The sequence below is a fragment of the Sorex fumeus genome, unplaced genomic scaffold (assembly GCF_029834395.1).
Source record: "Sorex fumeus unplaced genomic scaffold, SorFum_2.1 ptg000045l, whole genome shotgun sequence".
NCBI classification, from domain to species: Eukaryota; Metazoa; Chordata; class Mammalia; order Eulipotyphla; family Soricidae; genus Sorex; species Sorex fumeus.
Window position 1 is genome coordinate 5483011 of NW_026606102.1, and position 15842 is coordinate 5498852.

General features: G+C 45.0%; 1 protein-coding gene across 2 annotated transcripts in view; it reads right to left on the reverse strand.

The window, feature by feature from the left end:
• PATJ (PATJ crumbs cell polarity complex component) overlaps window positions 1-15842 on the reverse strand; it is a 391552-nt gene that overhangs the window by 251110 nt on the left and 124600 nt on the right. For both annotated transcript variants that reach the window (XM_056122284.1, XM_056122283.1), the window contains exons 21-22: window positions 13497-13620; window positions 9406-9580 (exon numbers count right to left, since the gene is read on the reverse strand). In XM_056122284.1, coding sequence (XP_055978259.1) covers window positions 9406-9580; window positions 13497-13620 — 299 coding nt within the window. The remainder of the gene's footprint in view (window positions 1-9405; window positions 9581-13496; window positions 13621-15842) is intronic.

Below are 15842 nucleotides of genomic sequence, written 5' to 3' on the forward strand. Positions count from 1 at the left end.
CTGGATCTGTACTCAGGGATCACTCATACTAGATTTAGGGGGACCCTATGGGGCACTGCGGATCAAACCTGGTGGTCGTGTGCTAAGCAGTCACCCTACCCACTGTACTTTTGCTCTAGTCCCAAATGCATATAACTTTAATCCAAATTAAAATCAAACTAAGAAAGCAAAATACTTTTACTGCACTATTAAGATGTTACTATCCAGGGCTGGAGTGATAGTACAGTGAGTAGGGCATTTGCCTTGCACGTGGCCAACCCGGGTTTAATCCCCAGCATCCCAGATGGTCCCCCAAGCACTGCCAGGAGTAAATCCTGAGTGCAGAGACAGGAGTCACCCCTGAGCATCGCTGGGTATGACCCAAAAAGCAAAAAATTTTTAAAAAAATGTGAGCGATAGCACAGTGGGTAAGGCGTTTGCCTTGCACATGGCCAGCCCTGGTTCAATTCCTCCGTCCCTCTCGGAGAGCCCAGCAAGCTACCAAGAGTATCCCGCCCACTCGGCAGAGCCTGGCAAGCTTCCTGTGGCGTATTCGATATGCCAAAAACAGTAACAAGTATCACAATGGAGATGTTACTGGTGGCCACTCGAGCAAATTAATGAACAACGGGAGGACAGTACTACAGTGCTGTACTATCCTTCATAGATTTGGGAGGCCTTTAAAGGCCTTTTGCTTTTATTGCTTATTAAATTGCTTCTTCACTAGTCCCCCCACTAGTGAAGAAGAAGCAGTCACTATTAACATGACACACGACCTTTTTGTGAATAAACATTTCTACTCCACACAAAATCAGAAGAGTCCAGGAAGCCAAGCTGGCCTTTTTTCCTGCTGTGTGCCCTATCTAAACTTTATATATAGAATTCATTTGAGGTGAGGCCAATTCAGCTCTGTAAAACAAGGAAAGAAGGAAAAGTCCTAGTTGTGGGGCCAAATTATCTCCACATTTCTTTCTCTTCTTTACAAACAGTTTCCATGCAACAATGTTCTGCGACAGGCCACCAAGAATATGAGTCCAGAGCTTGACAGAAGGGGAACTCGAGGTTTCCAAAAAAGTAGGTTCTCAGACAAATGCTGCACTAGGGTTTTGCAGCTGCAAAGCAACTTACTACCTGGTGCCACTAGGTGGAAAGTCTGAGACCTGCCCTTACATTCAAGTTTACAACAGCACAGACAAGGCGCTGAGTGAAAGGAGTCGGACCCACTGAATGGTCGTGTTCACGAGAGTTCTGCTATGGGAAAAAGCTGTTATTGCATTAGAAGTCAGAGTGGTACCTGCCTGGGGTAAGACCCTAGAAATAGGTGGGGTGGTGATGGAGATGTTCTGGGGTGATGGAGATGTTCATGATTCTGAGTGAGGTGTTAGTAACTTGAATGTAATCCTTTATCAAGATTAAGCATTTCTTTTGCTAGCTTGAGCACAAATATGATGACTTGTGCATTTTATTAAGGGTGTGGTCCATGATCATGCTCTTAACTTATAGTTAAGTATTATGGCACTTGGCCTGGTCCATTTTGATGCCAGGGTAGCTCAAGCTTGCCCCGGGTCCATCAGTTCCTCGTCAGGACCCTGTTCTTGGAATGCTTGGAACTAAGGGCAACTGAGGCTTAATTAAGTCAAGTAAATACAAATGCCCAGGAGGAGATATTATTTTGAAGTCAATTAACTCCCCTGTGACATATCATATCATAGCAACAATTGTCTTCCTGTATCTGTATATAAAAAGAACATTGCTAAATAAACCATACAAATGATATAAAGAAAAGAGAAAAGCAATAGAGGATTATTAGTTGTGCCTCAGTTGCACTCTTGTAGGAGTAGCTCAATAAACTTCAAGCTCCCTGCGGGAGCAGCAAAGACAACCCGGTGTTATCCAACAGGTGTGGCTCAGGAGTGTTGACAAATACTGAAAGTGCTACAGAGAGTGGTAAAACAAGGGACTGGAGGGTAGGAGGGTGGAGGTCTGATTAAAAGGTGGACTGGAGATAACACAGGGGCACTGGTCAAGGTCTTGGACATTTCAGTGGTTTAGAGGTGAGGTACAGCAAAACCATAAGAGTCAACACTATTGTAAACACGTGGCCCAGACCACAGCCAGTAACTTTAAGAACAGAGTTTGCTAAGGAAGCAGGGTGGGGGAAGGGAGGGAACCTTAGTTCATTGGAAGGACAGTGACACCACTGGTGGGTTTAGAAGTGGACCATTAAATCTGTTATTAAAAGCTTTGTAAGTTATGATGATTAATATAAATAAATTATTTTTAAAAAGTAAGTAGGTTCCAAATAGTAAAAAAGAAAAAATTAAATAAAGAGAAAAGAAGAGAAAACCAAAGTTTAATCCACAAAGAGGAAGTTGTTTCCTTGGGTCAGTATTATTTCTCTTCTGGGCTTTGATATAGCTTAGCTGGTAATTATATTGCTGAAATGCTTCTCTGTGTTGGACTGTCCCTGTCCTAATTTTTCACATTTGTCTTCCCCTGCAGTGTGGACCAAACTGCAGCCCCTCTGTATGACCCAGTCACATCCGGATGGGACCTCCCCATTTCCCCCAAAAGCACCTAGTTTTATTTTTTTTCTTTGTCTTATCACCAGCCTCCTGCTGTTGTTCTGAATTGACATCTCATCTTTGGCAGTTAAACCCACAGTTATATCCAGATCTGCCTCTGAAGGCACTGAAATGCCATGCCTGTCCTGGGGGCTGAAGCAAGCTTTACCTGACCACTCTCCTCCCTTCCACATCACGTCCTTCCTCCTGTCCTTCCCCCTCGGGCACATATCTACCTCCTATTCCACCTAAGGAATCATAGCAAAGTAAAAACACTTTGTTTTGGGAACACTGGTGGTGGAGAATGGGCACTGGTGGAGAGATAAGGTACTCAATCATTGTATGACGGAAATATAATCATGGAAGTTTGTAAGTCTGTAACTGTGTCTCACAGTGATTCATTAAAAAATATTTTTAAAAAATACCATCTTGGTTAATTTACATCCTATTACAGCTACCTGATTTTTTTTCCAACCCAAAACAGTAGTCTTGGGTGTGGGTGTGGGGAATGGCTGGGGGGCAAGCAGGTCTCCAGTTCGATCCCCAGTGCTGCCCACATGTGCTACTCAGGATTCCTAACACTGCAGCTGAGTGTGTGATTTCCAGAGCACAGCAGCCAGGTATACGTGCACAGTTCAACCAAGTGTGCAATCGCACACGACAGCCAGAATAGACGTCAGCACGACTAAAGTGTGTGGCCCCTGGTGAGCATGTGTATGTGAGCACCACAGAAACCCCCAGTGAGCACTGCAACCAGAACATGCGAAAACATAACATTCAAGTGATAGTATAGCGGGTAGAGCTCTTGCCTTGCATAGGACTGACCCAGGTTCGATCCCTGTGAATCCCATATGATCCCCTAAGCACTGTCGGGAATAAATCCTGAGTGCAGAGCCAGGAGTAACCCCTGAGCATCACTGGATATGGTCCAAAAACAAACAAACAAAAAAGTGTGTGACCCGGCACTAGCACCTGGGCAAGTACCCCAATTAAAGGGATACAACCTCCCGTGAGCACCGATGGCATGTGTACCACACAACCTGTTGTGTGTGTGGCTGCAATGAGAACAAAGGCAAAGGAAGGGCAAGAAAGGTGACGGGGATTGAACCTGCGTTGGCTGTGTGCATGGCAAGTTCCCTCCTGCCCACTGGACTTCCCGGCTCCTGAACTTCCCTGTTTCTTTACTGTGAGTTGATCCCATTTTACTAATCAAGAAAACTGGACCAGAGAGATAGTACCGGAGACAATCCCATGGGGCTTTGCCAGGTCATGCTAGTTTGATCCTTGATCCCTGTCCTGCTAGTTTGATATGGCTTCCTGAGCACTGCCAGGGTTACTTCAGAGGTACAGAGTCAGCCCTAACCAGAATACACCTCTGGGGGTGACTCAACTCCTATCCTTCAAAAAAAAGAAAGAAAGGAAGAAAGGAAGAAAGAAAGGAAAAAAGAAGGAAGGAAGGAAGGAAGGAAGGAAGGAAGGAAGGAAGGAAAAGAAAAATAACAACAATAAAACCCTGACAATTGCAAGCATTTTAATAAACTCAGCCACAATGAACGTTATTACCCTGCTCAGGGCCCAGGAGCCCAGGGCTCACTGTCCTCTAGCATCACTGCCCGCCCTTCTTCAAACATGTTCTGTCCAAGGCATGGGAGGAATGGCTCAGGGGCAAGCAGGTCTCCAGTTCGATTCCCCAGTGCCGCCCACATGTTCTGCTCAGGATTTCTCACACTGCAGCTGAGTGTGTCTCATGTGGCTGACCCCACTTACTGACTTCTGTGAACTCCCAGGAATACCTGCTTTGCTAAGGAGGAAGCACAGATCTGAGATCAGGTAACTATAAATAACAGACAGGGTTGGAACAATGTCTCCTTTCATCTATCCCTCTGAGACTCTCCTGACCCCCACTGGGGGTGCCCGCCTGCCTTCAGAGAGGAGGGCGAGACAGAGACGTGTTATAAACAGACAAGAGTCAATGATTCTGAAGACATGCTCTCGGGTGACCTGGCGAGGAGCGGACACCCAGAGCCACACTGCACAGTCCCCTTCTAGAGAATTCCATCGGCCAAGGTGTCTGACTTCTTAGTCTCTGGCCCGCCTCCAAAAGGCAGGGAGAAACTGGCTTGATGCCGAAGCACAGGGTCCATGAAATGATTCTGCTGGGTCCTACACAAAAATAAATGCCAAGAAGACAAGCGAAACTACCATTTAGCACAACCTGACACCTGCAAGAGGGGAGCAAATAACTTCCAAAGGAAGCTCCACATCCCTCTGGATAGCTCCTAAGGCAATAAATATTCACCTCTCCACAGGGCAGAAGACAAAAGCTAGGAAGATGAGTTACAGGAACTCTCCCGGAACCAGCTGAGATTTAAATATACCTTGAACCTATGATCATCAGCCAAACATAACAAGATGCAAATGATCTCCTGAGGCAAAGGTCATCTTGGAACCCTCACTGCCTGGGTTAGTCTCAGCAGCTCACTTGTCCCAAACCTCACTTTAGGGGAAAAGGCAATGGATTACATATAAATTGCCTTTCCTCTCCAGAAATGGAGGGGAGGAGGGGAGGGGACTAAGGAAGACACCCCTGATGTTTCATTTCGTCGGCTGAGCAAGGACGGAGGTGGGCGTGGAACTCTGCTGGACGGTTCCATCTTCCCAGGTTTGGTTTCTGGGGCATCAGAGAAGCCCTGGATTTCTGAATTCTGGAACTGGGGTTAATTAGGAACATAAAGTATTAGAAAATTGAACATCAAAAGTGTCTCATTTCAAAAAAGTACAGCAGGTAGGGCATCGGCGTCTCATGTGGCTGACCATATGGCCACATGGTGGCCCCCATATGATCCCCTGAGTCCTGCCAGGAGTGATCCCTGAGCACAAAGCCAGGAGTAATCCCTGAGCACTGCAAAACCAAAACCCCCAAAAGTAATGATTTGAGCACATAAAAAAAAAAACTATATTTCCCACCCTCCTCATGCTTCTGTTTGCAGAGCTGCCTCTGGAATGATCCATGGGCTGTGGGCTGGGAGAACGTCCTCTGGGAGCTGGGAAAACAGTGCACACATGATGCTCCTTCCTCCTGCATGCCTACCAACTGAGCGGAACCCCTCTGGCGAGGTGAGTGGATCTGTGTCTGTGTTACCTATTTTGAGATGCTGAGAACAATTATTTATGAAGTTTCTATTTTGGGGGTCGGGGTGGAGACATACCTAACACTGCTCAGGAATCACTCCTATCTTTATGCTCCGGGCTGGAGCAATAGCACAGCGGTAGGGCGTTTGCCTTACAAGCGGCCAACATGGCCGACCCAAATTTGATTCCTCCACCCCTCTCGAAGAGCCCGGCAAACTACTGAGAGTATCTTGCCCACACGGCAGAGCCCGGCAAGCTACCTGTGACGTATTCAGTATGCCAAACACAGTAACAACAAGTCTCATGATGGAGATGTTACTGGGCCCGCTTGAGAAAATCGATGAACAACGGGAGGACCGTGACCGTGACCGTGGCTGACCTGGGTTTGATCCTCTACATCCCATAGTGTTCCCAGAGCACTACGAGGCAGGACTCCTGAATGCAAATCGATGAACAACGGGAGGACTGTGACCGTGACCTTTATGCTCCAGGGATCATGTGTGGTGCTGGAGACTGAACCAAGAGAATCTGCATGCAAAGCACGTACCGTACCCCCATACTATTTCTCTGCCCCCCAATTTCTATTTTTATTTAGCACTGCACTGTAGCACTGTCCTCCCGTTGTTCATTGATTTGCTCGAGCAGGCCCAGTAATGTCTCCATTGTGAGACTTTTTGTTACTATGTTTGGCATATCGAATACGTCATGGGTAGCTTGCCAGGCTTTGCTCTGCGGGCGAGATACTCTCCGTAGCTTGCCGAGATCTCCGAGACAGGTGGAGGAATTATAAATTTATATAATTGGCGGAGGGGTTGGGCCACACCCAGTGATGCTCAGGGGTTCCTCCTGACTCTGAATTCAGGCATTACTCTTGGCGGTGCTCGGGGAACCATATGGGATAATGGGGATCGAACCCAGGTTGACTGCATGCAAGGCAAGAGCCCTCCCTGCTGTACTATCACTCCGCGTCCCGCCCCCCGCACTCCCCTGCCAAGTTCTATTTTAAACTTGAAGCAAAAGTTTAAGGTCATGGAACAAGAACAGAGAGCACAGAAGTCCGAAGTCCATTGGATGTCAATACCAAATGATTCCTAGATTAAACTTTTTGTTTGTTTGGGGGCCACACCTAAAGGTGCTCAGGACTTACTCCCAGCTCTGCATTCAGGGATCACTTCTGTTAGGTTCAGCGGGGCATGGGGATACCAGAGATCCAAGCCAAGTCAGCCGTCTGCAAGGCAAGAGCCCTACCTGCTGTGCTACCATTCTGCTCTCTGAACTAAAGTCTTAGCCAAAACCTTCAGGCTGTGAATCCCACCTATCTCCCCTCCCTGCCGTTTCCTCGATTTTTCTCCCCTCCAGCTCTGGCTTCCCCATCACGAGTGCTTCCTTCTCTGCGAGTTCACCCCAACTCCCATTCACCATACCCTGTGGAATCTGCCAGAAAGGAACTGCACCCTACCCTCTTCCTCTACCTCCTCTCTTCTCTCCAAATTGCTGTTTTTTTTTTTTTTTTGCCACGGTGCTAGATATGGCCCACCAAAATCAACCCCCCCAAAAGTAATGATTTGATCCTGGTGTTCCTTCTGTCCTCTAGGAAGATAAAGGGAGTCAGCATTTTCCTAACCCCCCCTCCACCCTACTTGTATTTCAAAATCTAGCCTCTCCTCTGATCCCACTTTCTCATGCCCAGTTAACTAGTCTGCCATCACTCTTAGGGTTAAATGTTCCCTAGAAGCCAAAAACAAAGACAGGGACAGGAAGGCAAGAGAAGAGAGGGAAAGAGGGAGAAAAGGGGAGGGTGGAGAGGGCAGGAGGTGAGGGAAAGAACAAGAGGAGAGACTAGGAGAGAGGAAAGGCAAGGAGAGGAGATGAGACAAGATAAGAAAACACTGGGTGATTTGGCAGGAGGCCTTTTGACTGTCTACTTCACTCATAGACACAGTACCTGCACTTGAACTTCCCTTGCTGTTGCTGTGGAGCTCAAAGGGCCACAGTGCATGTATTGTATGTGGGGGCTCTGGGCTTGATCCTAGTACCTCGCAATTCCCTGAAGTCTCCCCTTCCCCAGCACTGCTGGGTGTAGCCCCCAAACAAAACCACAAAGGCTAGTCATTCTGGTTGGTGGGCTCAGTTCCCACTGGGAGTCACTTAACAAGCCCCTTTCTAACACCTACTATTTCTTCTCGGGGTCTTTCCCAGAGAGGCAACATACACGTTATTACACCTACAGTACTGCAGGACTCAATCTGCCCTTGAGGGTACTTCCTGCTCCTGGTTAACAAGGGTTCTTTCTGCCTCTTTTCCAGACCAGAATTTTCACTGGGTTCTAACTAGGTCTAATTTTGACCTTCTACTCTCAGCCCACTACTGTCTAAATTCTAGTCTACTGAGACTTCAGTGGTGCCCAGTGACATCCATGTGTCCGAAACCCAGGGAAAACGTCCCCTGTTATCTATCTTGACCTTTTCACAGCAGGGATCCACCCCCTCTGTGGCTCCTTTTGCTAAAACTGCTTCCTTCCTTGGTTTCTATGCCAACCTCTAGTTCATTAGTTGCCTACATTAGTGCTCACTTCACGTCTCTGTTTTCTTCCACTTTTCATGCCTTAATGCTGATAGGATTCTAAGCCAAGTCCTTTGCTCTAATAATCTGAGCTTTCCCTGGATGACCATACAAGTTCAGGAATCTCAACCTACGTCTGCTCTTGCTCCCACTTATCCAGGAAGGGATACACTTTCCCATGAATTCCCTAAATCCAGGGTTTAATTGCCTCCACTGCACTTCGTTTTCCCATGAGTACTTGAACCCTCCAAATGTTCCAAATAAAAAAAATCACGTTCCCTTCCAACCTGTTCATGCACCGATAATCAGAGAATAAGTGGTCCCACTGTCCCTTATACACCCACTGTCCCAGTGCAAGAGTGTGAGTCAGTCTCCGTTACTCCCTCTCAGTTCTAGCATTCCATCAGTCACTGACTCCTTTATGTAAATTCTCTAACTCTAAATGCATACCCTCTTTAATTTACTCCTGGGTACTTCTTGCCTGCATTGTTACAATAATGCTTCTCCCCCTTTACACGGGTGATGCCAGGAAATGAACTTAGAGTTTTCTTTTTTTTTTTTTTCACTTTTTGGGTCACACCTGGCGATGCACAGGGGTTACTCCTGGCTCTGCACTCAGGAGTCACTCCTGGCGGTGCTCAGGGGACCATATGGGATGCTGGGAATCAAACCCGGGTCGGCCGCGTGCAAGGCAAACGCCCTACCTGCTGTGCTATCTCGCCAGCCCCGTTGAACTTAGAGTCTTCTACATGATAGATATATGATCTACGCTTGATCTATCTCCCCTCTGGCACATAAATAAATGCTTCCTTACCTTCCCTTTCCCTGTGCAGATCCTCTGTGTCACCTATCTGGCACACATCAGCACCAAAACACAATTGCACCTAGGGTCTAAGGGTGATTTTGCAGAATGCCAGACACAGTAACAACAAAGTCTCCAATGGAGACGTTACTGGGCCCGCTCGAGCAAATCGATGATCAATGGGAGGGCCTTTACTTACTTACTTACTTACTCATAATAACTGTGCCATATGGAGAATCTCATTCAAAATAATTTTGTTTTGCATTTTTTTTTTGCAACCATCTCACCATACGTGTGCCTACTGGATTTTTAATAGAAGTAAAAATAGAAGATGTCGTACATGATTAAAAGGGGAAGACTCCATACCATGTATCAGAGGCATATCTGGAACTCAACATTCCTGTGTATGCCGAGGCCCTGGGCACATTGTGTGTTCTGGGGAGTTGGTATATAGGCAGGTCTTCTTCCTCCCTTCTTCGAGCCACAGCAGGAAGGTCAGCAAGCACACCAGGATCTTGGCCATCATCCGCAATCACCATGTCTGGAGTTCAAACCAATCACAGAAAACATAAGATGGCTTTATTCCCTCTTCAGTTACTCAGCAAGTACTCACAAGCCTCCGCTCTGGACAGGCCTTACCCAGGCACAAGACCAGTGAACGTTAAACAAAATGAGCAGACTATTTCTTGTGCCAGATGGAAACAGGTACTGTAGATGCATGGCAGGAGGGCAGGCAGAGAATGGGGACTGCTCAGTAGAAAATGGATCTTTTGACATGGACCCACTGAAAACATGACATTGTGAAAACAGAAGTTTCTTGGTAGGTCATATGCCTTGCATATGGCCAAACTAGGTTAGAGCCCAGGCACCGCATATTGTCCCCTGAGCACAAAGTCAGGGGGAAGTCTTGAGCTCTGCCAGTATGGCCCCCAAATAAATAATCAAAGTTTTATCCCAGTCTTGCCCTCCTGGAACTTTGCTGAGAGTAGGATGCAGGCAGGCTAGAGAGGACGCATCCTGGCCCTTAGCAGCCTGGAGAGAAATCCTTCCATGGCTCCTTGGTGACACATCCAGGCAGGGGCAAACACAACTACTTTCTGTTTAAAATAATCTGGACTCAGTTAACACCAAGTCCACTGCTGATTGGAATTTAGCTTGATGCTTTTCACTCTTTGTCATGCTAATTTGGGCTGGAGCGATAGCACAGCGGTAGGGCGTTCGCCTTACAAGCGGCCAACATGGCCGACCCGAGTTCGATTCCTCCGCCCCTCTCGGAGAGCCCGGCAAGCTACCAAGAGTATCTCGCCTGCACGGCAGAGCCCGGCAAGCTACCGAGAGTATTCGATACGCCAAACACAGTAACAACAAAGTCTCCAATGGAGATGTTACTGGGCCCGCTCGAGCAAATTGACGATCAACTGGAGAGCCTTTACCTTTACCTTTACCATGCTAATTTATAGGTTTTATGAAATGAAAGAGTATAAATTCTTTGAGGAGACATGATTTTGGATTATGTTATATATATACACATATATTTGTACATGTGTGTATGTGTGTATGTATACAACTTGGGGACTATCCCTGGTAGTGCTCAGGGCTTACTATTGGCTCATGCACTCCTGGCAGTGCCTGGGGGACCTTATGCAGTGCAGGGACAGAACTGGAGTTGGTTCCATGCAGAGCAAGTCCCCTAACTCTGTAGGATCTCTCCAAGCCCCAAAGTAAATTTTTTTCAAACTTTTGTTTTTTGAGTCACACTTGGCAGTGCTCAGGGATTACTCCCTGCTCGGTGCTTGGCAGTTTTCTCCTGGCTATGCGCGGAGGATCAAGTCATGCCAGAGACTGAACCTGGGCTCTCTGCATGCAAATAATAAACTATACCTTCGGCTCTTTTTCATGGGGAGGCCAGACCCAGAGGTATTCAGGGGCTACTCCTGGCTCCGTGCTTGGGAGTGTCCCATGGCTGGTCCACAGGGGACCATCTGCTATGCTGGGGACTGAACCCAGGCTTCCTGCATGCAAAGAATGCACTCAGCCAGCCAACATTTTCTAAATTAATTGTTCATTGATCATTTAAAATTGTGGATTATTAATTATAATTATTAAATTGTGTACTATTATTATTAGAGTGGTCAAAGAGTTATTGATTTAAAAGAGGACTAAGAAAACCCAAATCCCTAATTTTACAGGTGAGAAAATTGAAACATTTAAAGAAACATGGAGATTTGCCAGATTACATAACAGATTAGGAGAGGTGCCTGGAACTGACCCAGTCTCCCCTTCGCTGGACAGAGATCTCAAAAATGCCAAGTGGGATTCTGAGGAGAATAAATTCAGCTGGAGTTGGAGTTGACTATCAATCATTTCTTAGTCCACCCTAGATTAGTGCTAACACGCAACCCATACCCTCTGTAGAGTATCCTGGAGGCTCTCAACGTTTTCCCTAAAAACACAAGGTTATGAATACTTTTCTAGTGAAGGCAGAGCTGAGATATATAAATAAGCTCAGGCTTCATTCTCAGAGCTATAAACTTAAAAAATAAATGCCCAGGGCTTGGCAAAATGTTCCATTTCAGTGTTGTGGGTTCAATAGTGGTTTCCTAACCACGTGTCTATTCCTTTGAACCTATGAATGGAACCTTATTTGGAAAATAAAATTTTTTTCAGGTGCAATTAAACAAAGTATCTTGAGACGGCCCTGGATTATGCAAGTGGCCCTAAATCCATTGACAGGTGCGTCTTTAGAGAAAATTAAAACCAAGCAGTGGGAAGAGAAGGTCATGTGAAAACAGAGGCTGAGGTCAGAGGAAGGAATGCAGGAGCCATGGGGTCCAGGAGGGGCAAAGAGCAGACTCTTCCCTATAGACTTTGGGGGAGCACCTTGAGTGGGGACCCTGTCCTCCAGAACAGCACCAGACTGGACTTACTTCTGTGGGTCAAGCCATTAGTCAAGGGGTAACTTGTTACAGCAGATCTCAGAAGCTCATAGCAGAAGTCAAGGCAATGGAAGTAACTTTGGAGTCACTTAGATGATACCAGGGCAGGGACACTAGGAAGGGACATTTTGGTAATGTCTGAAGATTGTCCTCATGAAAGGGGTAAGAGGAACAAAGGGATGTAGAGCTAGAAGGCAGGAAAGCTGCTCAACACCCCACAACACCCCGGTGAGTTCTCTCTTGTGAAGGAGCAGCTGGTCCCAAACAGAGCTGAGGTGACTATGAAGTAGCAACAGGAATTCAACAGAGAGGGTTCACTAATTTCTTTACTCATTCATTTGGGAAGGAAGTCTCCAAATATTTAGTAGAGTATTTCTTAACTGGAAGCCATATGACAACCCCTCCCCACCCCCAGGATATTCCAAGTGAAAATCATGGAAATGGCCACTGGGTAGGAGAGAGGGGGTCACGGGAAGGAAGCTAGGTCAGAGGTAGACCCGGGTGGGATGAAAGGCTGGGAAATGCTGATTTAATAGTCAGAAGAGTCTGCCAAAGAAATGCAATGAAATAAAACAACAGCAACAACAAGTACACTGGGAGAGTTTTAGAGAAAAGATTTTTTTTTCCTTAGTCACAGTTATTCATCAAGAATTGGGCTCTCTGGCCTTAGATATGAAAAATTAACAAAACAATAGTTTTATTCCACAGAAATTGTTATCAGTTTAGAGATGCCTTCAATCTTTATCAACGATTGCACTTAGCAGAATCCTGAATTTATCAGTTTCTATAGCTCTCTTTCTTACAACACATTATGAGAACTGCCCAGACAGAAGGATCTTTACCCAAAAATAGGACACCGTAAATCCTGAACAATGACAACAACTTCCTGTACCATGAAGAATTGAACAGTCAGTCTTACCAAGGATCTTGCTGTTATAAAGATATTTGATATTTTGGTTTTGGAGGAAGAAAAATTATTTTTTAAACTCTTCAAAAATATATAAGAATCAATATTGGGGGAGCACGGAGAGACACTATACTTTCGGAATTCTTTAATGGAAACTAAGTTATTAATGTTACAAAATTGACCGTAATATATGGCTATAAAAATGTTTCATAAATGTTTAAAATATGCCTCTCTTTATTAATATTTAATAACCCCATTCAATGAGCTAACAGTATCACTTAATAGCATAAGAGATTTTAATATATATTAGTAGAGACATTTCAGATACTGTGTAAGGTACTCCTTTTAATCCAGACTGCTAATAAAAAGTATGAGGGGAAAGAAAAAGAAAATGCAACACTTCCAGAGAGCTGAATCTGAAAGTTCACAGTTGAAATAAGAGCTACATTTATTCTTCCAGATATTCTGGAGCACTGTGATTAATAAGCCAATGCACATTCACAACGCCCTAGTGAATAAAATTGTGACAGTGAAATTCATGACATACAAAAAAACAAAAAGGAAAGACTGCAACATCAAGTAATTTGTGTTTAGGAGAAGTAAAACGCACAAACCTAAATCCAGGCTGCTTTCAGTTAATGAATGAAGATTTTCCAGATCATCAAATCTGCCTTGTTGATTGTTTCCTTCCGTGGAAGGTATGGAGGGGAGGGCATCGATGCCAAAATCTTCTTTCATCTTGAGAGGACAAAAACCAGAAATGCATTAGGAGCTTATGATAAATGTGCAATGCTCTAATGTTGCTCAAAGCAGCAAAAGTGGAAAAAGGATTGACCAGACAGATTTCTCCAGCGACCATTTAGCCCATGGAAAGCTGTAACCAGTGCTAGAAACTTAATATTTGCAAAACAAGAGGCCAGTCAAACCTGTTCCCCCACCCCCCCAACACTCGACTTTTTCATTAAAAAATATATTTTATAAATAAGTGGATTTGAATAAACACTCATTGTGGTAGAAGAAGCAGAGATCTATCAAGTTAAGCAGAACCAGTGGCCAATACACACTGCCTTTTGAATCGTGTTTGGGGCACAATTGTGTTGGTCCCCAACACTGGGTGAATTTCTCAGCTCTGCCTCCCCAGTGTTGCTACTGCAGGGAGCACTCAGTTCTTAATCCTAAAGCTTTCACATAGCACTATTGGTAACTCAATGAACTTTCCTCCCCTTTTTTAGACATGCCGTCTATGATTTTCCAAATTGCCACTCCAGGAACACACGATCACAATCACGATCATCCTGTTGTTCGTCAATTGCCTCAAGCTGGCACCAACAACGTCTCCTTCTTCCTAGCCCTGAGATTTTAAAAGAGCCATATTCAATGCTCTTTCAGGGCTAGGAGAATGAGACCTATCATTGTTACTGGTATTTGGCATATTGAGTACGACACGGGATGCCTGCCAGACTGTGCCGTGCGGGCAAGGATACTTTCGGTAGCCTGCCGGGTTCTCCAAAGTAAAAACACTATTTTCACTAAAGTCTTTTATGTTAATATTGGCAGAATATATGTTTTGTTTGTTTTCTGGGGGGTTGGGTGGGGGTTGGGACCACAACCGTGGTGCTTGGGGATTACTCCTGACTCAGCTCAGGGATCACTCCTGGTGGGACTTGGGGGAACATATGGGCCGTGGGCAATTGAACCTAGGTTAGCTACAATGAATGGAAAGTGCCCTACCCTCTGTACTAGCTAGCTAGCTTTTTTTCCAGATTATGATTATAACTAAATATACAACTTTATCAGATACTTAATGGAACCTATAGAGAATAGAATTCAGCTCCAAATGTTAGTGTTTTAAATGGATATAGGACTACTCAATTGCCTAGACTATAACAGGAAGATCTTTGTAGCAAATAGTATAAAAGACTATGAGAGAGAAAATCGTTTATAGTAATATTTGGATCATTTGGGCATTTAAAAAAGTTAATTAATGACTAGTAGCTGAGAAATAAGAAAATTGGTATCTGAACCTGAGATCTTGATTTAGCAGATAGTGAGGCTTTAACTTTGGAAAAATTAATACAATTTGCATGGAGGTGGAAGGACACCCCCAGCGGTGCTCAGGGCTTACTCCTGGAAGGGCTCAGGCTTATGGGGTGCTGGTGATAGAACCAGGGTCAGAATATTCAAAACAAGTGTCTCACCTGCAGTACTATCACTCCAGCACCTAAATTCAATTATCTTTTTCTAGAGAAGAAAATTAAGAATGCTTTACAATAGCCAGAAACTGGAAGAAACCTGAATGCCCAAGAACAGATGACTGGTTAAAGAAACTTTGGTACCTCTACACAATGGAGTACTATGTAGCTCTTAGAAAAGATGAAGTCATGAAATTTACATACAAGTGGTACAATATGGAAAGTATCATGCTAAGCGAAATGAGTCAGAAAGAGAGGGATAGACATAGAAAGATTGCATTCATCTGGGGGATATAAAGTAACAAAGTATGAGATTAATACCCAAGAATAGCTGAGATCAGCACCAGGAGGATTACTCCATAACTTAGAGGCCAGCCGGGTATCCTAGAGGAAAGGGCAGTTCAGATAGAGAAGGGAGCACCAAATAAAGGATGTTTGGAGGATCCTCCCAGGAGGGGAGATGCATGTCGAAAGTAGACTATGGACTGAACATGTTTGCCACTCAACGCCTCTTTTGCAGACCACAACACCCAAAAGGAGAGAGAGAACACAGGGGATTGCCCTGCCACAGAGACAGGGGGGATGGGGGGATGGGGGTGGGAGGGATATTATCCATGGTGGTGGAAAATGGGCACTGGTGGAGGGATGGGTATCTGATCATTGTATAATTGAAACCAAAGCACAAAAAATTGTAAATCTACAACTGTAAAAAAAAATAAAATAAAATAAAGGGGAAAAAAAAAGCCTAAAAAAAATAAATAAAAAAAA